Raw genomic sequence first — 25265 nt, forward strand, 5'->3', positions numbered from 1 at the left:
GGTAGAAGATGGTGGGAAAGTTAAGGAGAAAGAATAATATTTATAAATATCTAAGAAAGAAACCCACTCTCTTTAGACTCTAAGTTGAAGTTTGATTGTTTTATAACTCAAAATATATTAGTGTTTTGTATTAGTTTTTTGTGTTTTCTTTATATAATAACAGAGAAAAATATGGCTACTTTAGAATTATTTTAAATCAGCAGCTAAAGTTACCCCAAATATTTCCCCCTCCCAAGAAATCAATTTGAAATTTAAATTATTGATTTGTCCCAAAATATTACTTTGCTGTTGCTACAATAGAAAAATTTATAATGAATGTTTTCCTTAATACAAATTTGTAATCTTATTTTAATGCTCAGAAAATGTTGGGACTAAAAATGAAAGCCTTGATCACTGATTGACACAGGAAGGAAAATGAGTAATAGATGTTGGGGTTGATATTTTAAAATCATTTTTTATTACAGTTGTTTTATCTATGTTTCTTAGTCTTGAAAATAAGATATTCCTTTGTTTTTTGAATCTTAGATTTCACAGTGCTTCATTTCCACCTGTATCAAGGCATTCATTTAGCAAATTGGATTACTAGAGATTAAGCAACAACAAACAAGGCAGACATACTCTTGCCTTAGATATTATGGTTCAACAGAGAAGACAAATACAAAGCAGTACGTTTACAAGTAGGATAGTGATAGTGTCACAAAAGTAGCATGTGCAGTACAATGGTAATAATGAGGGAGTTCTTAAGGTAGGATGAGGGACATAGAAAGCTCAATTGGGAAGTAATATTTAAGACATAAAAAGGGTGACTGATAAGAGGTAGGTGGAGGAAGGGGGCAACTACACAAAAGTTGGAGATTTCTTCTCCAAAGAATGTGTATAAATGGAATCTGTACTTAGTTAATGTTTCTTTTTAAATTTTAATTGTTTCTCATTTAACATTACTGGGCATAGATAATTTGTATGCGGTAAATTCTGCAAGTAAGGAAGTGTTATAGTCCAGAATACTATTTGTGATCACTGGAGAATTTAGTTTTTGGAAATACAATCAAATCATCAAAAGTTACATGAAATTAGAGAAACAGAAATGAGGTACTTGCGTGATCATCCTGTTACAGCCTTCTAGGTGCCATTCTCTGATCAGCTGACAGACAGTAGAGTTAGCCTGGAGATTCTACCTATGTAGCAGGAACTTTATTTCTTTTGAGTTTTATCCCAGTACACTGAGCTTGTTTACTTTTGTTCTTCACCACTCTTAGACTGAGAAACTGTCAACTACTGTTCAATTAAAAAAAAAAAAAAAGAACTGAGAATAACTTCTATATTCTCCATTATACGCATTGGGTAATTGAGATCATTTACTTGTTCATTCTCAAATGGGTTCCTCAATAATAAATTTTTTCCTTTTTTTTATACTTCACAGCATTCATTGTACTTCATTTTTTTGTAACCTGCCTTCTGGATTCTTGTTTTGGAATCTTATATGTTAAATTATAACATTTCATTTATTTAATACTTTATAAGACCTACCATATTTATTTAGTGGTAATTGTGTAAGGATAAAATAAAATTAAAAGGAAGATTTTTCTCAGTATCAGCATACTGTAAATGTTAAATGTTTGTTGTGTTTCTCCATCTTTATCTTCATTTCCTGATGTAGTTCATTCATTAGTTCCATTTAAACCACAAATTTATTTTACTTAACATCCTTTGAAGTTGTAGTAAAGGATATTTCTTTGGGGGCGCCTGGGTGGCTCAGTGGCTTAAGCCTCTGCCTTTGGCTCAGGTCATGATCTCAGGGTCCTGGGATCGAGTTCCGCATCGGGCTCTCTGCTCAGCAGGGAGCTTGCTTCCCTCTCTCTCTCTCTGCCTGCCTCTCTGCCTACTTGTGATCTCTCTCTGTCAAATAAATAAATAAAATCTAAAAAAAAAATAAAGGATATTTCTTTGGAGTAGTTATTAGAAACCTAATTTTAGGGGCATGGAAATATTAGAAAACAAAAAGGCATCTTGGTTTAAGAATATAATTAACAAGAATATAATTAAATGACTTATTAAATGCTTTTTTGGTTTTGTTTCAGCATCTTCTAAGTGAGCAACACAGAAACTTTGCACAGAGTAATCACTATCAAGTTGTTGATGATATTGTATCTAAGTTAATTTTTGATTTTGTGGAATATGAAAGGGACATGCCGAAAAAGAAAAGGTAATTTGTCAGCCTAAGTTTTAAATTTTAACAGAATTCTAGGGGCTCCTGGGTGGCTCAGTGGGTTAAAGCCTCTGCCTTCAGCTCGGGTCATGATCCCAGGGTCCTGGGATCGAGCCCCACATCGGGCTCTCTGCTCAGCAGGGAGCCTGCTTCCCTTCCTCTCTCTCTGCCTGCTTGTGATCTCTGTCTGTCAAATAAATAAATAAAATCTTAAAAAAAAAATCTATAACAGAATTCTAAACAATTTCATTTAACTAAAAATAAATCCAAAGTTTTCTGTTCTTAGAAGGGATATATATTTTTAGAATGTATATTTGGTTAAGAACTGATTACTACTTTTCTCTCCACTCCCACCCCCTCTCCACTACCAGAAGTGCTTACTTTAGATTATTATTATATTAAGTATATGTGCTGCCGAAGCGAGCACAGATTATTATTATATTAAGGTCTTCATCTTAATGTTACAGTCTAAAAGAGGGGTTGGCAAATTCTTTATTAAAAACCAGGCAGTAAGTATTTTAGGCTTTGTGAACCGTGACATTTGTTTCAGCCATTTAGCTTTGTCATTGTACAATGAAAGCAGCTACAGACAATATGTAAGTCAATGGGTATGGCTGTGTTCCAGTAAAACTTGAGATTTGGTCCATGTGCTTTAAAGTTTATCAACCCCTGGGCTAGGACCATAAAGTTTACCATTTACTTGGACTAAAAAACTAGAATTTTTAGTTAATCTTAAGGAGTTTAAATAAACCTTTATTCACTTAACCTCCATTAAGGCTTCTTTATACTCTCACTGAATACTTTTGCTTAAATTCTACTTGCCAGTAAATCTTACTAATGGTACTGACAGGACTTTTAGGTGTGAATACAGTGCTCTTCATTGACAGTTTACTGCACAGTTGACTAAATGATTCTGGTTAGATTGTTCCCATAAATCCAAAATGAAAAATTCTTTGAAGTGCTGAAATTGATGATAAATCATTAGGTTATTCAGTCCATATATCTATTTTTAGACTAATGTTAAGGCATAAAGACTATAGAAAATAAGATACCAAGGTACAGCTTCTGAAAATTGACTGGAAAGTCTTGACTATATCTAGGTAGAACGGTTACCTAAACTTATTTCTGTAACATTCAGAATGGTTGTTCATGACTGACTTAATAATATATTTGGAGAGGAGGCATATTTTCAACTTTTTTTTTTTTTTAAGATTTTATTTATTTATTTGACAGCGAGAGCAGGAACACAGGCAGGGAGGATGGGGCAGGGAGTCCAATGTGGGGCTTGATCCCAGGACCCTGGGATCCTGACCTGAGCCGAAGACAGAGGCTTAACAACTAAGTCACCCAGGCGCCCATATTTTCAACTATTAAAAGTATATAGGCTACTATAAGAGTTTAGAATTCCCTAAAAATTTAATCTGCATCAAAATTCTGAACTAGTACTTCACATATAAGTTGGTTTTTCCTTAATTATCTGCACAATTTTTATATGTGTGCAAGTCACCTAAACTTCTCTAGACATTAAAGGAGAGAGAGGGCAGTATACTAGAAAATACTAGAGGCTAGTATTTTCTAGTATTATACTAGAAAATACTAGAGGCTAGTATTTTCTAGTATTATACTAGAAAATTACATAAACATATAAACAAAATAAATATAGAAGTGTCCATGCTGGTTTTAAAAGGGCAGACTGAATTCTATATTTCTGTTGTGTTATCTGTGATATGTATAACATAAAACAACAGTAGTGAGCTAGTAATACATAATTTAGGATTGTGTAATACAAACTAACATTCCAAAGATATTAAGAGACTCCCTGAAGAAGAGGTTTTCAGGTCACATACATGCGTGAAACATCAGGATTGTTATTTTGTTTAAATACTCATTTTCTACATTGTTAAGTAAAATGAGGAGATGATATTAATATAAAAGCATAGAAGTTAGGATATTTTTCAGGATAATGAAAACAAAATTGGGAGCAAAACGAAATCCCTTTACTTTCATCTTTCTTTGAGTTTTATGGTTGAAGGAGTTTTAAACACTACATTTAAGATAGTAATTACCTCTGGGAGGAAGGGGAAGAATATGGATGAGAATAGAGGGTACTGTACGGCTTGAGTTTACCGCTGTGTATCTATAAAGTTTTATTATGAAAAAAATCTGAAGTATATTTGGCTAACTGTTAAGATTTCAGTATTTTTGTAATATTTTCTAAGTTAAATTTAAGTTTCATAAATAGTTTTAAAAGATTATTAGTTTGACTTTAAGCTACTCAGGAATTTTTTATAGCAATTTAATGTTTATTCTTTTTGTTTTATAAAGAATAAAATACAGTATTGGATCGCTTTCTCCTGTTACTACAAGTGTCCTGAAGAAGTCTGAACCAAAAGAATTGCAACATATTTCTCAAAAAGACTTCAAGGAAAATAATGTACAGGTAATTGAGCAGCATTTCCTGTATAAAGAAATCCAGGAACCTGAACAGAAGTTTCTGTTTATTTCAGAATGCATCCCCTACTCTTCAAGTGAATTGAGAGGACTCGATGAGAAAGTAACTACTAAATGTTCCATGTTAAATCCAGGTGAAAATGACATAAAACAAAATTTTGCACATCTACCTCCACATAAAAATAAGCCGGAATGCATCCTTGATGTCTCTGAACATAAATTAATGACAAATGAAAGTGACTTAGAAGAACTAAGGGTAGATCATTGTCCATGTAGACTAAAGACATCTGTACAAGTTTCTAACTTCAGTATGGATAGTACTGCATCTCAACCAAAACAAAAGTCAGATACCGTGCTTTTTCCAGCAAAGGATCTGAAGGAAAAGGACCTTCATTCAATATTTAGTCATGATTCTGGTCTGTTAGCAGTAAACAGTTCACAAGAGCACCTAACAATTCAGGCAAAGACTCCATCCCGAAGTCCCCCTGAGGAGCCCAATGAATGTGACTTCAACAATATGGATGGCTTACCTTCTGGTACGATCCATCGGAAAGTGAAAATATTATTAGGAAGAAATAAAAAAGAAAATCTGGAACCAAATGTGGAATTAGATAAGAAAAGAACTGAATTTCTGATTACACAAGAAGGAAACAGAATTTGTAGTTCCCCAGTACAATCTTTATTAGACTTGTTTCAGACTAGTGAAGAGAAGTCAGAATTTTTGGGTTTCACAAGCTATACTGAAAACAGCGGCATTTGTGATGTTTTGGATATTTGGGAAGAAGAAAATTCAAATAATTTGTTGTCAATGTTTTTCTCTTCCCCTTCAACTTCTACATTTACTGGCTTTTAGACTTAAAAAATAAATACTTTCAGAAGTGGTGAAGATCATATTCTTGAAATTTTTATAAATAGGTATGGAAGTTACTTAGTTTTTTTTTTTGCCAACTTTGTTTACAGAACCAAGTGTAAATATTAATAAAGGTGATATTTACATTTTTCTACAGATTTGGATACTTATTCTAGAAAAATTGTAAAATGAACTTGTGACTTGTTTTACATACTACGTTTTAGGAATTATTATGAATAATTGTTTTATGGCACTGAAAACTAATTTCAAGTGAAATTTTGGGAATATCAGTATTTACCATTATAAATTTAGTCTTGTTCCTTCTAAAGTCTTTTAAATAGATTCCTATGATAACAATGGAATATTGCTTTTAAAAATCTAATTTTCATACTAAAGGCAAAAACACTAATTTTTGTGTTTGGGTTCTAGAAATCATTAGCACTTCATGTTTGACCTAGTTGGACCATGCTGGTGTGTTGGCACTGGAGAGTTAGGTTATTTGCAGGGGTAAATAGAAGCCATGAAGGAAAAATTTAATCAGATTACTATATGGAATAAAACAATTTTTCCACTGTTCATAATTATTTACCTTTAGAAATAAAGTCTTTCAAAAATGACTCATTATCCCCTAATTTGGTGTCAGGAAATGAAAGGAGGAGGATGGCAGTGAACTCTAAATAAAAGTATTGAAACATATGTGAAGATTGCCTTTGATTAGGCACTTGGCAACTCAGTAATTTAGAGAAGAGAATATACGAGATATTCTCATATAAGAAATGTATATATGTGAGAAAATATATATATTCTCTCAGATATAAGAAAATTTCAACTGTTACCTTTAGATGGTAGAGGCATTTAAATGCCTTTGTACTTACCAGGAGTCTGGCATTTACAGCTAATGACATTTTTCACAATGAAAGTTGATGCCATTGAATATTCTATGAATATGTTATCATTAAAAATTAACTCTGATTACCAGTCTTAAATTTTTGAAACCCTGTATGGCTCCCGATAGATTAGTTCATGTTTTGACTGTTTGGACAGTCTGAATGGGAAAGACTAGCTTTTCAACAACTTTTTCCATCATACCAGTACTTTAAGTATGGTCACTGAAATAGTCTTTATAGTGAATCCATGCAAACCTTGTTTCCACTGTAAATTAGCATTTTCCGTCACAAATGCATGTGTGTATATGTAAATCTACATCAGATTTTACAGATAGCCTTCTAGAAACCTAGATGAAACTTGGAAAATTATTTGTGGAAGGTATTATTTTCCCTTAACTTTTCCAGATAATTGAAAGGTATTTAAACTTGCTCTGTAATCCTTGTACTTTAGAACGACAGTTTTCTTCAATTTTCAGTGGCACTGTTGCCTTAGTTGTATTTAATATGGAGTAAGAGACTCAAACGGAACCCCTCTAGTAGTTAAACGTTGTTAAACTTTATTTTCACACTATTTTTGAAGTATTCTGAAGGACTTTAGAACACCCTTCCTCAAGGGCCGCCTGGGTGGCTCAGTTGGTTAAGTGTCTGCCTTCAGTTCAGGTCATGATCCCAGGGTCCTCAGCTCGAAGTCTCTTTTTTTTTTTTTTTTTTTAAGATTTTTTATTTATTTATTTGACAGACAGAGATCACAAGTAGGCAGAGAGGCAGGCAGAGAGAGAAGAGGAAACAGGCTCCCCGCTGAGCAGAGAGCCCGATGCGGGACTCGATCCCAGGACCCTGAGATCATGACCTGAGCCGAAAGCAGAGGCTTTAACCCACTGAGCCACCCAGGTTCCCAGCTCGAAGTCTCTTGATCAGGCTCCCTGCTCAGTGGGCAGTCTGCTTCTCCCTCTGCCTGCTGCTCTCTCACTCTCTCTCTTTCTGACAAATAAAATCTTTAAAAAATTTGACAGAGATTTGGAAAAAAAAAAAAAAACCCTCCCCAAAGATCTTAATAATAAGTATTTCACATTTTAAAAAATGCTTAAATTTCAGTTGGTAGTAGCAAGACCACCACATAGAATTTATGTGGGTTGTGTTATGCAGATGGGCACCCAACCAAGATGAAGATGGTGGGGAGTAATTAAGCCTCTAGTAGGCAGTAAGTACTGTGCCCTGCCAAATGAAGTTGCATTCACGTAGAGGCATGAATACTTCTTGATTTTTACCAAGGCACATGGTCACCTGGTGAAGGTGCATTTGGGGTTGTGTTTACCTAAGCACTTAACTGGTTTGGTTGCCATATTTATTCAAAAAAGGACACTTAATCTTTAATGCAACAAGGCATCTTCAGAAGTAGGAAGCTTCAAAGATCTCAGCAGGGTAGATAGAAAACTTAGTTTGCTTGATAGAAAGTGACAGGCTCTGCCAAAAGCGTCTAGACAGACAAATCCCAGCAAGCACATGGTATTTTCCTTGCTAACAGGAACATTGAAGGGGAAGGTGTTAAGAAAGAAGAAAAAAGGCACTCTAACTTTCAGCTCTGGGCAACAGACAGTGTAGCATTCAAAGTTGGTGGCCTTTTTCTAGGAGTAGCTTCCAACAGGGGCATGTGAAGACAATGTGGTTTTTGTGTTTTAAAATGAACGTTTATTTTTCTAAAGTAACAAGCAGTTGTAGCAAAGGTATATTTTACATGTCAATAGAATCTTTTAAATGGTTTTTGAAGCCCATGACTTCTTTGCATATGTAGGTTAGTATATTAAAATAATTTATGGAACCATAAATGATGCATGTCAAGACATATCCTACCTACCTTTAAAAGGAATAGAAAACAAGATGTTATGTTTAGCACTTTAACCTAAAACCACTCAACTTGAATCCTTATTTCTGGAAATGAGATTGTATGTTATCAGAAAAAATTTAGTTTTATTTAAACACCTCGGTGCTAACATGTATGTGTAGTTAATACTATTCTGCTATCTCAGGAATATATTTTTTAAAATGTTATATTTAAATATTATCAATTTCTATAAATGCAGTTTGATTAATGTGAGACCAAAAATGTCTCACTTTTCAGTTAGGAATCATTCCAATGCTATGTTTCATTAAGCGTGAAAAGTAAGGATGATAGGCCTCTCCCAAAGGAGGTGAAAAGGTTTTTTTTGGTTTTTTTTTTGGTTGGTTGTTTGTTTTTTAAGTAGGCTCCATACGTAGCATGGAACCCAACTTGGGGCTTGAACTCATGAGCCTAAGATCAAGACCTGAGCCAAGATCAAGAGTCTGATGCTGAACTAACTGATCCACCCAGACTTCCCAGAGATATCTGGAAAGATTTTTAAGCATACCCTCACCGGGCTAGCTAGATCTTAAATCATGGGATTGCCAAATTAAAGGTCTGAAAGAATGTTGGTTACACCATAGGTTGCTCAAGAGATACTAATTGCGGCTAAATTACCTTAGCTATCAGCTGCTATAGATTTGTTGATGTTGAAGTCTTTACTATGACCAATAATGTAATGCATTAGCCATATGCTGTGATTACATTGTCATGGAGAGTGGGGCAGGAACTGGGGAGAAGAAATGGCTTAGTATAAAGACAACTAGATCAGATGAAAGGGCACTCTAGCCTTTTAGCTGCATTACAGGGTTACAGGGAATGTTTAATGTTGTTACACAAAAGTAGTATGTTTCATGTTTCTGTGAATTCCAACCAAAAGGCCTTCTGCAGAAAGAGGCAGTATCATGCCTTATGCCTATATAGAATTGTGACTTTGCCCAAGTCAGGTTAAAAAGCAGAAAGAACTTATACCCTTACAAAGGGCGATTAATTAGCATTAATTTTGTAAGTAATATTAGAAGTAGCCTCCTTAAAATACCATGCCAAAAAGAAAAAAAAAAAAAAAAAAGGAAAAGTCTAGGAAGAGCCCTGGGCAATTAAAAATGCAAAAAGAATCTGACACTAAATGTGTTACTCAAGCAAGAAAAACATACTCTAGTTTTGAACACTGGGAGAATAGTGTGTGACCAAAACAGTAAGACTTGAATAATAAGAACCAGATTAAGACAGCCATATCTATTAAAGGATGTCAAAATTCCTTTGTGAAGAAAGTAGTAGAAATTACCAAAGTCCCTGTAAGTTCATTTCACTTGGTTGTGCTTAAATGTGTAGTAAATTGCAATTTATGTTACTGGGCCCAGTGTGATCAACTTGCCATCTGGTGCCTGGCTGGTCTTGGGGGCTTGTGCCATGTCAGCGTTGGTCTCTTGTTTCTGGCAAGTTGAACATTTGACAACAGAAGCTTCAACCTCAGTGAATAGGAGCCCATGCTGTCAAGCCAAGCCTGTACATGACTTTTTTCCTGCCACCATAGTCCTTTTGCTCACATACCGATTGTGCTAACATTGGAGAAGCATTAACATGTGATATGAAGATTCTTATACTTCATGCCCACCCCCATATGCCATCTGTCTCTACCCCTTGTACTCAATCTTCAGATCTTTTTCTTCTTAAGTCCCTTACAGCCAGTCACGTCATTTTCCCTTCTCACCAGTCCACATATATTCTAAACTTGGGCCAGTTCTCTTTCCTTACAAAGGTGATGATTAGAGGTATACCACTTGAAGCTCTATTAGGAAGATCTGTAACTGGCTTTCAGTGCCACCACTGAGTGGAGCTGTATGGCAACTACCATATATTTTCAGCTTGCACCCACAGAAGCAGCTAATCCCCTGATTTAAGTTTGGGATTTTTCATCTGGTCCAAAGGGATGGCCCATACAGTTCCCTGTAGGTGGGAACTGAGAGAGAGGAACTGATGTGATAGCCCTGGATGACATGGGATCTGGGCTGCCTGCTCATTCCTTGAGCTCTCTAGTCTTGCTCTAGCTCAGTCCTGGATGTACCACTTCCATTTTATAAGGATTATTGGTGCACCTGCCCAATCTGATGACTTGATAGATCTAATGACAGAACCGCAGCCCATGACTGGCCTTGTGACTACATGATGGTTTTTGCCCCACAGACAGCCACTTCATCTCTCATATGTCATCATCTCATACAAAAAACTTTTCATTTTTCCAAAAGTACATAATTCTCCACTGAAGATGGCATAGTTTAAGTCTTCAGGGGAAGTTGTCATTTCCCTATTGGGGCTTTTCATAAACTCCAGTTTTCCTATCACTGATAGATACCTCTCAAACCTTTGAACCTGCCTGGTTATATGAATGCAGAGCTATTTTTTGCTCACAGCTGACAGCCTTTCATGCCCTTGGGTGGAAGTAGTACTCCCATTTGGAATATCCTCCCTCCAGAACCTGAAGAGGCTTTCCAATGTAATGTTTCCTTCATGTTTGGAAACTTCAGTAATTAATATTTTACTTTGATGTATTTTTTTTTAAAGATTTTATTTATTTGAGAGAGCGAGCATGAGAGGAGAGAGGTCAGCGGGAGAAACAGACTCCCCGCCAAGCAGGGAGCTCGACGTGGGACTCGATCCCTGGACTCCAGGATCATGACCTGAGTGGAAGGCAGTTGCCCAACTGAGCCACACAGGTGCCCTGTCTTTTACTCCGGATGGGATGTTCTGGCATGCCCCTGGCCATTGGATCTCTAAAAATGTTATTGATGTGACAGGTGCCTGACTCCTATTAGGGTACATGTCTCACGCCCTAGAGGACATGTGCCTAGAAGACATGTGCCACATAGTTCCAATGTGCTAGCAACTTCTTAATCATATGGTCTGATAAATATATCAGTATAATGGGTTAATGTGATGTTCTCAATGGCATCCTCTTCAAATTTTAACAGAGGACAAGTAAAATGTATACTGTTAATCTTTCCCCTGTGAATGCAATCTCTTCCTGATTTTTTTCTGACCTGGAAGGAAAATTATGCATCCACCCAAACAATGTTGCATATCATGTACCTGAGGCTATGCTCATTTGCAGTGAAAATGGTATCACATATGGCACTGCGTCTGCAGTTGAGGCTACTCCTTAGTGCAGTTTGAGGCAGTCTATTGTTATTCTTTATAACCCGGATGAATAGGATGGGAATCAACCATCTTTAGATATTTGGGGCGCCTGGGTGGCTCAGTGGGTTAAGCCGCTGCCTTCGGCTCAGGTCATGATCTCAGGGTCCTGGGATCGAGTTCCGCATCGGGCTCTCTGCTCAGCCGGGAGCCTGTTTCCCTCTCTCTCTCTCTGCCTGCCTCTGTCTACTGTGATCTCTCTCTGTCAAATAAATAAATAAATAAATCTTAAAAAAAAAAAAAATAGGTGCTTTGGGTCCCAGGTATCACTGTCAGTCCAGACCCTGCATCCAATAGTAATTCGGATATTCTTACCCCTTTCTCCAGTGCAGTGACCCAGGTAAATGGAGGTAAGTCCCTTTGGGAAAGAGCTAAGGAATAGTTAACCATAGGTACTTAACATGTGATGCAGGGTCCTTCTCCTAGGGACATGACCTTTCCTTCACTTGGTGGTTTCTGGGTTGAAAAACTGACTCAGCTCTGGAAATAGATCATGATTCTTGATTGGAGCAACTTCCCACAGCCTCCTGAGACTGATTTATTTTAATGGTACATGTTGAGAAATTACCTTGTTATTGTCCATCTGTTTTGCTCCTAAAGGAAGCATGTTCTATTAACCAACTCCACAACTCTTGACATCAACTCCTTGGCATTAGTCTTGGAAATCATTTTGCTTTGACGCCAGAAACAAAGGCAACAAAAATGAAAATAAACCAGTGGGGCTATATCGAACTAAAAAGCTTCTGCACAGCAAAGGAAACTATCAACAAAATAAAAAGACAACCTACTGAATGGGAGGAAATATTTGCAAATCATATTTATGAAAAGGGGTTAATATCCAAAATATGTAACTAACTCATACAAATCAGTAGCAAAATAAAGAATCCAATTAGAAAATAGAGGAACTGAATAGAAAATTTTCCAAAGAGCACAATTTTCTTAGCTCTGTGAATAAAGCTTTAATACTGTAAAGCAGAGATTGGATATGTTCACTCTCACATTAAGAATAAGTTTTCCTAATATTACAACTTATTTGTATTCGCATACTGTAGAACAAAAGTGTGTGGCCATTATGTAGTCCTTTCTAATAAAATGTACAAAACCAACCAATACCAAGAATAACTATTTAGGGACCTCACAAGCCTGAGATCATGAGCGGATCTGAAACCAAGAGTCCACCACTTAACCAACTGGGCCTCCCAGGTACCTCCATGCCCTTGGGTTTTAATTCTTTTACTGTACCTACTGTGAAATCTCTTGCATCAAGGTGTAAAGTGTACCATTGAAATCTTTTAGCCCCTATTCAGACTATAATTCATGTCATATATAAAATTCTTAAGTGTCTTATTTATTTGAAAATTTGGGAAATTTTTTTTGAAATGGTAATAAAGGTCAATGAGCTACCGTTACTTAAATATGATAGAATGTTCTCTCAAGGGAAAAAAAGAGCCCCTCTCTACTGTTTGCTTGTAAAACCATGTCTAAGTTGTATTTAATACTGAATACCACACTTTATCTGGGACACTGACATACTGGAATGTATTTTCAAATCATCATGATGGAAACCTGAAACCATGTCACAAGAGGCAGGGGTAAAAATTTTTTTCCACTGGGGAAGGAAAAAAAAAAAACATCTCCACAGAGCAAGCATCATGTGTAAGATTCTTCTTCATGCTTTACAGGACCAGAATCAGGATGAAGGTTATAAAAACACAGGTTCCACCAGGGAAGTGTGGAAGAAAGACTCAGAACTGAAGACAGGATATCCAGTCTACTCTATAACTAGCCATGGAACCTTAGGAAAAGTCCTTTAAATTCTCTAAGCCTCTTGTGTCCAATAGAACTGTCTGCAATGATGGAAATGTTCTCTATTTTTGCTCTACAGTACAGTAGCTGCTAGTCATAGGCAGTACAGAAATGTGTCTAGAGTGACTGAGGAACTGAATTTTAAATTTTATTTACTTTTAATTAAATTGAAATAGATACACGTAGCTAGTGGTTACAGAATTTGGAAGGTGCAGCTCTAAGCCTGAATTTCCTCCTTTCTGAAATGGGAATAATAATACTTATTAAATTGCTGATCCAAGGTTCAAAGGGCATTATATGTGACCTCAGAAAAATTGTATCATACTACATAAGAGCTAATTATGGTGATAACTAATAATACTTGTATTACTGTCTTATCCTCAAAAGTTTCTAACATTTGGAATTAGAGGAAAATGGAATTAGCCGCCTGAGAAGGTAGAGTTCCTCAAGTCTGGTTTTCACAAACAGGTTTGAGACAGGCAGAGATCAGAAAAAGGACAAAACATCCTGGACACTTGGGCTAAATCCAAGACATCGGTCCAGCGTCTGCATTGACCTTGATGTTCCCATCTGACTCGCCTGGCTGAGTTAATGATCCTCCTCTAAGCATTACCAGGGCACCTTCACGCCGTAATGTAAAAAACGGTGTTTACTCTACTGTATCTGCAAGCACGTGCCTCTTACACTCGTGTTGTTCTCGGTTGTGTCCCCCTACTTAGACAACCACCGGGCACACAGTAGGTCCTCACTCACTGTTTGATGAATGATTAACTTACCACGTACTTTTGAAGGTGTGATTCCCTGAGAATAAGTAACTACTGTATCTGCGGAAAACATTACGGGTCTTTATGGACCACAGAGTGAAGGAATACTGGTTCTCGCAGAGGCGCAGTTGGGGTATTTCGGTGCCCAGAAGGGCCTGCCTTCGATGACCTCTCTTCTGCCCTTTCTGTCTTCCGTGGTCACGAGGTCGCGACAGTCCGCACCTTCGTGGAAACGAGCGGGATGCGGAGCGAGAACTACATTTCCCAGCTGACTCTCCGGCGCGCGCCCCTACCCGCGCGCGGGGGGCGAGTGCACCAGGCGCTCGCTCCCTGCCGAGCGCTCGTCGCCCGCCGGAGCCTTTGCCTTGGGATGAGGTGGGAGGCGCTAGAAACCACTTAGTTACAGCCAACCGCCCAATGCAGCACTCGCTCGCTCCCCCCGCCAGCGGAAGCGCCCGCGGAGCACAATGCAGCACTGAGGCAGCGCCGCGGCGGAGGCTGCAGCGCCACGGCCGCCGCAGCACCGACCCGGGCTGGGAGGGGGCGGCCGAGGCCAGCCGTGGGGCGCGGGCCGAGGGACGCAGACCTGGCGGCCCGGACATGAGGAGCTGAGCGTCTCGAACGAAGCGGGCTGACGGCAGCACCATGCTGGCGGCGGCGGCTGCGTCCGTGCCCTTCTTGCTGCTCTGCGCCCTGGGGACCTGCCCCCCGGCGCGCTGCGGCCGGGCAGGTAAGTTCGCCACCCTCTGTGGCTTCGGGACGTACCATTTTCCTGGCGTCTTTGCAACCCTCAAGCGCCCTGGAAACGGGCATCCCCGTTTCCCGAGTGCGCGGGGAGATTTTTTAATTTAGAAGGGTGGTGAGAAGTGAAGCAAAAATACATGTGTGGGGGCGCGCGGATGCGTTAGAAACCTTCGGTCAAATGCCTGTTTTTCGTCTTCTGGAGAGGAGGAATGCGGAGGATGGGAAAGGGGTGCTGTGCTTCTGGGCCCCGATCCTGGATGATCTCAGATGCGCTGGTCCAGGGCTCCCCGGCTGCGTCCTTCTCAGATAGGGACCGGGAGGGAGGGGGCGGCGGGATTTTCATAGAGGAGACGTCGGGCCGCAGAAGGCACGAGTACGGGTCAGGGTCATTTTTTTCTCCTTCTCTCCCCACTCCCTCCTTACCCTTTTCCTGCCTGGAGGAGACGCCTTGTTGACGGAGCTGGAGAGGAGGAACGAAAACCGCTTCCTGGAGCGCCAGAGCATCGTGCCACTCCGGCTCCTCTACCGCTCGGGCGGCGGAGACGAAACTGGACACGACGCGCTCGACACGCGAGTGCGGGGCCACCACGGCGCGGGGCAGGTGAGAGGCGCGGTCCGGCGGGTGGGCCTGGGCGCGGCCTGGCCCACCCTACCCCACGTTTGCTCTCCGTCGCCGTGGAGATGCGGTGTCTTTGGTGAAATGAGCGCAGTCCTAATGCGAGTCATGCATGGCGCTCTCTGTGCAAAAAAGGAGGGAGCGGGGAAGGCGGGGGGGGGGCAAAATCCCCCGAAGAACCACAGGCCAGAGCTTTGCTAGAGAGGAGTTTGTGCGGGATGTCTTCGGCAGTGCCGCATCCTGAACGAAGGGGTGGAGACCCTCTCACCTCTGTCAGGCAAAAGCATAGTAGGCAAGAAGGGATTTAATGTTGGCAGGATTTGCATCATCATTATTGTGGTGCTTGCTTAAATCCTCAAAAAGACTTTATATGTGATTTAAACCACGGTTGGTACTGTAGAAAAAAAAAAACGAAAACACAAGCCTAGACATCCCTAACTAAACTCAAACTGTAAAAACAAGCTAAACTGCAGTGTTCTCAGCTCACTCAATTTGTGGACACCAGAGATGTACCCTTCATCTCCACCTTTCAGAAAAGGCGTCTCCTCCCCCATTTTTTCATTGGTAGCAGTCCTTTGGTGTAATTTGAACCATGTTGTTTATTGGGCTTTTATAAACTATGTTTAAAAAAAAAATCTAAGTTTACTTTTTACCCGCATTTAGATCAATAACACACATCCACAGATAATGACTGAAAAGTATTTTGAACTTACTTGCTAATTTAGGTAATTATTTTGGGGCTCTGTAAATAGTTTTTGTGTTCATATACCACCTGGCAAACAGTTCATTCATCTGTAAGTACAGATTAAGGTAGAACTTGTCCATGTTGAAACTGTTGTAAACTACGCTGATCTAAAGGGAGGCTGAAATTTTCACATGTGCAAATATACTTATTAATACCTTAAGATGTACATTGTTGCTCTGATAGTCATAGTATTTGATCTGTGTGTGTAATATATGTAAAAATAGAAAAGGCCACTTAAATCTGTATTTGTAGCCAAAGGCTTAGTTCCATTGAAATTTTCATGTAAGAAATTACTTTAAAGGGCTACAGTAGTATCCATCAAAGTTTGATTATAGTAGGAAATCTAATGTGTCAAGCTTTAATGAAGGATTCCATTAATGTTTGAAAAATACTTATTTTCCTCTTTCATTTTGACTTGTTTTCATAGTAAAACTGAAGAAGCAGGGGACACTATCTTATTTTTTAGTAAATGAGAATCATTGCTGTGGAGGAATAGTCCCACAAATTTACAACTTTTGACTATGAAAAATTTCAAACACACACAAAATAGAATATTATAATGAACCCCAGCTTTAACAATTAGCAACTCATAGCCAATTTTGTTTCATCTATCTCCTATTTTCTTCTCTTCTCATATTATTTTGATGCAAATCATAGAATTTTATTCATAAAAAATTCACTCAACTCTTCTAAAAGGATTCTTTCAAAAGGTAACGATGATATTATGCCAAATATATAAATATAAATATATACATATGTTAGATACATGTAAGGATATTTAATAAATGTATATAAATGTAACACATATATATTTAAGTTTGTGTATTTGATCCAGGACCCAAATAGTGTCTATAGATTGCAGTTTAATTTTTTGAGTCTCTATAATGCATAGTATCCCCCTCTCCATTTCCTTGTTTTTTTCTTCGCAATTTATTCATTGAAAACAGGAGGTCTTTCATCCTGTAGTTTATAGTCTGAATTTTTGTTGATAGAGCCCGTGCTTTAAAACAAATCACAAAGACTTTCTCAGAGAGGAAGGGCAACAGAAGGAAGTAGAAATGCAGGAAAAGAAAACTGCAGAATTGAACCTGGAAACTCCAAGGCTCTGTCTTGTGCCAGTAGTGTCTTCAGGTACCCTCTGCCCTCCACTGTGTCGGTGAAGGACCACCACTTTTGGAAAACAGGCCAGTCTTCCTTCTTTTCTCTCCATTTATGGAGCACAATTTCAGCAGTTTTTGGATCATAGGCCTTTCAACTTGGGGCACAAGATACCTTGGACCTATGCAGTTTCTCCTTCTTACAATAATAAACAGTTGAGAAGAATGACTGGCTTTTGGTGAGGTATGGATGAACTGGTTGGATTTAGGTTGAACAGCCTGAATAAATTTTTTGTTCACATCAGGATTCAAAGTGAAATACTATCTTACCATCAAAATAATTATTTTAAATATCTTTTTAAAAGATTTTTTTTAGAGAGAGTGTGCTCACATGTATAAGTGGGGGAGAGGGGCACACGGAGAGAGAGAGGATCTTAAGCAGGCTCCATGCCCCAGCGCAGAGCCCTGTGCAGGCTAGATCTCACAACTCTGAGATCATGACCTGAGCTGAAAAGTCAAGAGTTAAATGCTTGTCCAAATGCTTCTCAGAGTAACCATATGGATCTAGGTGATTAGGGAAAGCCCTTCTTCACTAAGGAGTGGCAGCTGATAAATGTAGGAGAAATGATAACATTAGAAAAATCATCATTCTGCGATTTCCAGCAAATGTTAATTCAGGCAAGGGCTGTCTAATGGAACTGGCCATGCGGTGAATGGCTGAGGGGAAACCATACATCTGTGTGGTGTGGTCCTTGCCAAATACTTCCTGCTTGCAGGGGGAATCATATCACTGTCTTGCAGCTGCTCGGGTGGCCATTACACAACCCAGAGGACAGTGTGAGTTTCACTGATGGTAAAACCACATGGCACGTACGTCCTGAAGAAATGCCATGTGAAGCAGGCAGTGGCACCCCCAATGTATTATAGACAAAATTTATTAATATAAACTGATCAAGCTCTTAGATGTACCTTCTGATTTCTAGGAAATACAGGGGACAGAGGAGCAGGCTAAGTGACAGCATGAGGAAGTGATCAGACAGACATTGAGCAGGAAAACTAACAGATGAAGAAAAGGACTGTTTTAGATTTTTTTTTTTTTTTAAGATTTTATTTATTTATTTGGCAGAGAGAGACACAGCGAGAGAGAGAACACAGCAGGGGGAGTGAGAGAGGCAGAAACAGGCTTCCACTGACCAGGGAGCCTGATGCAGGGCTCAATCCCAGGACTCTGGGATCATGACCTGAGCTGAAGGCAGACACTCAACAACTGAGCCACCCAGGTGCCCCAGGACTGTTTTAGATGTAAAACACCTAAGGGATATACAAACTGGATAAAATGCAGGCTCTGGACCTAAACCCTGATTTGGACAAACTAGCTTTGGGGAAATAGATGTGTGACAATTAGGGTAATTTTAGTATGATCGAGGTATTAGATGCAATGGAAACTTACAGGCAAAGAGATGAAAAGATGAAAAGAAAACAAACTATTTACAACATTGTGATCTTGCTTTAGTAAAAAAATACATATATGTGTATGAAAATATGGAAATACATGTAATAAAAGACTAACACATCAGTAAAAAAAAAATAAAAGAGGCGGGGGGAGACTGATGCTTAACCGACTGAGCTACTCAGGTGCTCCTCTTCAAAGAAATTACTACCAGCAGTTATCTCAGTGCCTGACTCATAGTAAGATACACACAGTACATATGGTTGGATGTCCAGATCACCTGGGAGGCTTTTGCAGTTTACCATGATCTTTAAACTACAGTTAGAAATCGCTGACTACTAGGTTTTGAATCTGGCAGTTACAGTTGTAAAGACTTAGTTGCCATATGCCAAATTTTCCTGCAATTAGAAAACTAAGGAGTTTTCCTGCATTTTTGCATTTTTGGTTTCATTGAGAGCTGGCATTGGACCTAAAAACTCAAGTTGATGGCCTTATTATTTCTTTGGTAATTAAATAGATAAAAATTATGGTATCTTAGCTATCCATGGACATTTTTTTTTTAACCAATTTTCTTTCTTCTTCAGAAATAAAATTGGGATGCCTCTCTATCATCTCACAAAGCTTATATATTCATTTGTTGATTTATGTATTTAAAAGGCATTTATTTGCTTGGGCTCATACTGTGTACCAGTTTTTGTACAAGGCTCTGGGGATTTAAAGATAAAAGACACAGTTTAAGCTTTTATGGAATTTACAGGCAAGTGGGAAGATGCATGAATGAATAAGCAGTTAATACTCTGCCCTTCTGTGTGATTTTCTGGAGATGAACACAGAAAGCGGTAGAAGCAGAGAAAACACAGTATTTAAGCCAGATGAGCAGTCAGGGGGCTTTCATGGGGAAGTGCTGCCTTAGCTGTGCTTTTGAGGGTGAGTGGGAATTGGCTAGATTGAAGGAAGGTAGGTGATGGGCCTATCAAACCAAGGGGGAGCACTTACAGGGCGGGTGGGAATCAGGACACATTTTTGTTAAGTACAAATAGTTAGGATTTAAGGTACACGGGAGCCAAAACAGGAAAGCAGAGAGTAGATGTGGCAGTATCTTTGGGATTTGTGGAGGAATTTGGACTTTGTCCTGAAGGCAATTGAAGGACTTTAATAAGGCGAGTCAACTGGCCAGATTTTTATTATTGCAGGATCATCCTAATGGCTAGAAATGAATAATTTTAATTTCAAAGGGTAAATGAAAGTGGTTGTTCACTTTAATTTATTGGAGAATGCTAATTCACATACTCATTAAGCTTCGTAAGAATTCAGTTACTAAGTATACTGAAAATACTGTATGAAAGAGTTTGTAAAGCACTTGGAACAATGCTGGGGATATTGTAAGCACTGTATGAGTTTTTGTTAAATAACATTTACTCCCTCAGGCTGCTTGAGTACTATTTAGAAATTATATGACATCACTTTAATGCAAAATGGTGCCCTAATTACCCGAATTTAACACATTCCCAGAAGTAATTTACAAATTGTTAAAATTTATATAACTAAGTGGAATCTAACAGTTCTAGAGATGGAAGAGACTTTGCAGGTTATCTAACCTAATTCAGAAATTACTTCTCACCTGGTAAGATAAAGCCATCGGCCCAGAGCAAGGAAACCAGCAACATATTACTTAATGTTTCAGAAAGCTCACAAAAACGATGACAGTATGAAACACCTTAATTTTACTCTTAATGTGTCCTTGTTTCAGTTTTCAATCACTAAATGGAAAAGAATACTCATATTTTTGGAAGAGATTTTTCTTATGGTTTGGGGAAATATTGACAATTTGGGGTGAAATAATAATTCTGTTGGTAATAGTCCATGTTATAAAAGATTTCTTTACTGCATGGCCAGTTACTTGAATGCATACTTTACTTTTATCCTAAGTGGGATGATCAGCCCCTACTGAAAGGTTATTTTGCCACGAAGTTCTAGAAATGATAGTCAAAGGAATCATATTTAATTGTGGGTAACTTGCTATCTTCAAGGTTGTCTAGCTATTCTGAAGTAATTTCAGTCCTATAAAATTATGTTCAGAACTACAGAGTATTTAAATTACTCAGAGCCTTTCCTCTGACTTGCAGTTATTTGGAAGGAATTGTGTGTTTGCAAACAATGGATGAAAAACATTTTTAACTGGGCATCCAAATGGGCAAGATAGTACTTCCTGAGCCTTATTGCTAGTTTGCTACTGATAATCACTTAATTGCTATTTTTAAGAAAAAGCACCTTCATGACTCCCCTTTCTTTCTTTTTCTTTCTTTTTTTTTTTTTGGCTAGCCAAAATGACAGATTTACTGTAACATCAAAGATAGGCTATTTGGTGGTTTATTTTGTTGTGTGTTCACCTCATAGATTTTCAATTACTTGTTTTTCACCCATTGATTATATTTCTCTGCAAGTAGCAGAATTTCTTTTTGTCAGAAGTCTTTGCTGTCAGGGAATAGGTGGGCTACTTTTTTTTCTCTTTTTCCCTGGATCACATTTTAGCTTCTCAAGTAGTCAGGTACCAAAAATCATAGTTCTATATTTATCATAGTTTTGATAATCAGTAATACAGGCTGGTAGCAAGATGGCAAGTGGTAGTACGCTCCATTTTTGTGAATATATTTATACATATGTCTAAGCCTGGATGAGCTGTACTTAAAATTGTGCTGTTTCACTTGGGAGCACTGAGTCAGCTTCACGGTAAATTGTCTGCAGTGCTGCTTTGCTTCTCTGGCGGAAAAGAGCTCCTAGGAATTACAGCTTTGGAAATATTTTGCAAGGATAGCACGAACAATTTTTTTTTTTCTTGATGTGCTTTTGTTAAACCTAAGTAACTCAGTATTGATAAAGTTTTGCCATCCATCCAAACTTTGTTCTTGTGCTATAAATAGGAAGGAGACATTTTCCAGGATGTTTTTATTCTATCAACATGCTTCTCTTATAATTAAACAGTTTTAAAAAATGATATTCAGGATTGTGGAAGTTTTCTTTAGGTCTTGGTTTTACTCTGTGAGATCCCAGTTTGTATTTTTTGGACATCTCTGGAGTTCTGCTTTAAAAGATGGGTTCTGATCTCACTGTATAGGAAAAGAACCCATCTTTCATCGTTTCTTTACAGCTATACCTAGAAAACTGTGAATGACTCTAAGAGCTTATGTGTTGATAAAAATTGTTCTTAGTTTTAATTTGCTTTCTCAAATTTCAAAGAATGCCAAATGTTCCATCATCTTTAATGACAGGGCCCTTCCTAAAAATGCATGGAAGGATGCCTGCTTTCTTGTCATGTCTCATTGAGAGCAGGAATCTGTAAGGTCACTAGTACTTAGTTGTTCCAGTGTGGCTCAGATAAGGCCACATTTATCATTAAATTTCAAGAATAAGCTCCAAAGGGAACAAGAATGTTAATTAAAGGAAGGAGGAAGAGCAGAAGAGGAAGGGACATAAGGAGTTTGGTGAGAGGGAGGACGGAAAGAGAAAACAGGAAAGAGAGAAGTGCTTATAGTGGTGTTATCATATATGTTATAATATACACTAAAATACTTAATATACGGTAACTTATGTGGTTACATTTTATGTGCCCAACAGTTTTCTTGGTACTTGGTACACATTAACTCACTGCAGTCCTACAAAAACCCTATGACAGGAGAAATACCAGCTTTAAAACCACAAAGCTGGTAGGTAGCTGAGAAGGGATTTGAACCCTGGCAGTTTAACTCCACTGCCTGGGCTTAACCTCTGTGCTTAACTGGCACGATGGTAGGAGGCAAGGAACATTTCTTTAGATGTCGTTCAGTGGCAGTGAGGTCAAAGATTTCTTCCATTTGTCCCACTAGAACTATATATTTCTTAAAGCTTGCAGAATGGAGGAGGAGGAGTGCATCATATCTACTATCTTGAGAATGAGAATGAACTACATAAAGAGATTTAACATTTGAAAGGTGAAAAACACCCCTTGAAGGGCCTGGGTTCTGTTTTGGAATTGAATGTATATAGTTATGGTAAATCTTTCTTTGTGAACTGAAAATGTTAATATTCAGCAGTCAATACCAAAATTATGTATACTCCTTTGTGGTCAGAGTTTCATGAACCAGAAACATTAAATGCTAAAAGGGGATCTATACTCCTTTCTTCAGAAGAAAAGATATAGAATATCTTTTGTGGCTCCCTAGAGCAAGTTGCTCTGGGGTCCCAAATGTCAAAGCCTTTGGCTGAAAGAGACACGTAGTTAGTAATAACCAAAATGATAGCTTCTTTGAACATCTAGTTGGGTGTTACTTTGGTCATAAAAGCCCTAGAAAGTAAATATTGAGGGAAAGACTTGAATAATTTTGTTAGTTACCATGTATCTGGCACTGTAATGAGTGATTTACAGGAATAATCCCTCATTCTCTCATTTTTTTAAAAGATTTTGTCAGAGAGAGAGAGAGAGAGAGAGATCAAGAGAGCGAGCACAAGCAGGGAGAACAGCAGGCAGAGGCAGAAGCAGGCACCCTGCTAAGCAAGGAGCCCGATGTGGGACTAGATCCCAGGACCCTGGGATCATAACTTGAGCCAAAGGCAGACCCTTAACTGACTGAGCCACCCAGGTGTCCCCTAATCGCTCATTTTTGAGGTAGATATTATATCCATTTTATAATTGAGGTTACTGAGGCTCAAGGAAGCTAATTAACCTACCCAAGGTCATAATAACCAGTATGCAGTAGAGTTGGGAAAAGAATTCTCAAAGAGAATGTTAGAGATCCACATAAAATAATCCTTTTGTAATAAATGCTACTTACTTGACATTCATCTCTGTGTTGGAATAACCTAACATTTCTTTGAGAAACTCTTGATCCTGCTCAGGTCTCCTCCATTGCTAACTTCATTCAGGAGGGAATTGATGTCATCTTTTAGCACTTGTTATGTGTCTTCATTTCTAGAAATGGTTATGATTTCTATTTATGCCTCAGATATTCTTTTAACCACATAGGAATATTTGAATCTACATCTAAATCACAGCAGAGAGTGTCTGTACTCTGAGTACTTGTTGCAGTTTTATCTGCCGGAAACTCACTTATAAGAAACTATTTATAAGGGGGAAAAAAGAGAAACAATCTATGGGGAATTATCGTCTATTCCTCCATAGAATGCTGGCCTTACCTACTGAGATTCTGGGGTGGGGGTATTTAAAAAAAATCTCCGTAGTGGATTTCCAGTTTGTATGTGGGGTTGAGGAACTCTGTGTATCCTTAATATTTAAAAGATTTTTTTTTTGTATGTCTTAAATCTTTTTGGATTTAAGTGAATCACAGGAGTTTCATATCTGAATTGGTATCAGTTTTCTCATTTGCATCCCTGACCTCTTCAATAATTCACTAGACTTTTTCTAAAGGATATTTTGAAGGAGACTGTAAGAAATATTCCCGAGAGGGGTGCCTGGGTGGCTCAGTTGGTTAAGCGTCTGCCTTCGGCTCGGGTTGTGATTCCAGGGTCCTGGGATTGAGCCCCGCATCGGGCTCCCTACTCGGAGGGAAGCCTGCTTCTCTCTCTCCCCCTCCTCCTGCTTGTGTTCCTTCTCCCGCTGTCTCTCTCTCTGTCAAGTAAATAAATAAATCTTTAAAAAAAATATTCCTGAGAAACCAGTTCCAGTATTAATTGAAGTCCTGGAGAACATCATGGATAGTGCCTTATCAGGACCAAGAGGAGAGATTTGTCATGTAATTGTTTCCTTCCTTGAGTTGGATGCCAGAAATTTAGAGCAGATTTTGCCCTCCTCCAAAGCCAAAGTTACAACATGCGTTTTCCTAGCAGCTTCATCCTAGTTCATCAGTGTACTCCTCATCATCCCAATTTCAGCTCGAGTCGTCTGAAATCTTTCTTGTGACCATTGACCAATATAAAAAGTCATATCTGTATGCATTTTCATTATGCATGCTATACTCATTAAAATAAATACTCAGGCACAGAAAAAGTAATCTCAGATTTCCTCTGTCCACTTTTCTGAGGTATTCCCACCCACCCCCCATCAGAGCATGTTTTGCTTTTGTCTTCTTAGCATTTACCATCCTTTTTCTTTCTTCTTAATTTATTTATCTGGGGGGTGATGTGAGTGAGCGTGAGCGGGAAAGGAAGGAGGGGGAGAGAGAAGAATCTGAAACCGACTTTGTACTGAGCTCAAACCCCATGCTGGCCGATCTCACAACCGTGAGATCATGACCTGAGCCTAAGTTGAGTTGGACAGTTGCTTAACTGAGTGAGCCACCCAGGTGCCCCTTGATGACGTTCTTTTTAATGATTGACTTACTGTCTTTCTTCCAGTTGCCATCACTAGAATATTAAACTACGAGAACAGTGTATGAGAAGAGTGATCTTGTGTGTTGTTCACTACACATCTCTATCGTGTAGCACAGTGCCTGACACAGAGTAGGTACTTAATAAATAGTTCTTGAAGTGATAAATTTTCCTTTCTTCCCAGTTTCCTCATCTGCTTAAAATTTGTATTTTATCTTGTAGGCCAGATAAACATCCTGAAGTCCTCTTTGAAACTGGGTTAAAAGAATGAATACATT

At 38.6% G+C, this 25265-nt stretch overlaps 2 protein-coding genes across 6 annotated transcripts in view; both read left to right on the forward strand.

Annotated features, from left to right (window-relative positions):
• Positions 1 to 5662, forward strand: part of DBF4 (DBF4-CDC7 kinase regulatory subunit) — a 29881-nt gene extending 24219 nt beyond the window's left edge. The window contains exons 11-12 of the mRNA XM_080818261.1: positions 2079 to 2203; positions 4532 to 5662. Coding sequence (XP_080674387.1) covers positions 2079 to 2203; positions 4532 to 5510 — 1104 coding nt within the window. The 3' untranslated portion in view covers positions 5511 to 5662. The remainder of the gene's footprint in view (positions 1 to 2078; positions 2204 to 4531) is intronic.
• An 8832-nt stretch (positions 5663 to 14494) lies between these two features.
• Positions 14495 to 25265, forward strand: part of ADAM22 (ADAM metallopeptidase domain 22) — a gene marked incomplete at its 5' end in the record, with an annotated part of 227572 nt that continues 216801 nt past the window's right edge. For 4 of the 5 annotated variants that reach the window (XM_080818828.1, XM_080818829.1, XM_080818830.1 and 1 more), the window contains 2 exons: positions 14495 to 14765; positions 15220 to 15380. In XM_080818828.1, coding sequence (XP_080674954.1) covers positions 14681 to 14765; positions 15220 to 15380 — 246 coding nt within the window. The remainder of the gene's footprint in view (positions 14766 to 15219; positions 15381 to 25265) is intronic. The other variant, XM_080818831.1, reaches the window with a different exon arrangement.

This window comes from Martes martes (assembly GCF_963455335.1).
Source record: "Martes martes genome assembly, chromosome: 11".
NCBI lineage: Eukaryota > Metazoa > Chordata > Mammalia > Carnivora > Mustelidae > Martes > Martes martes.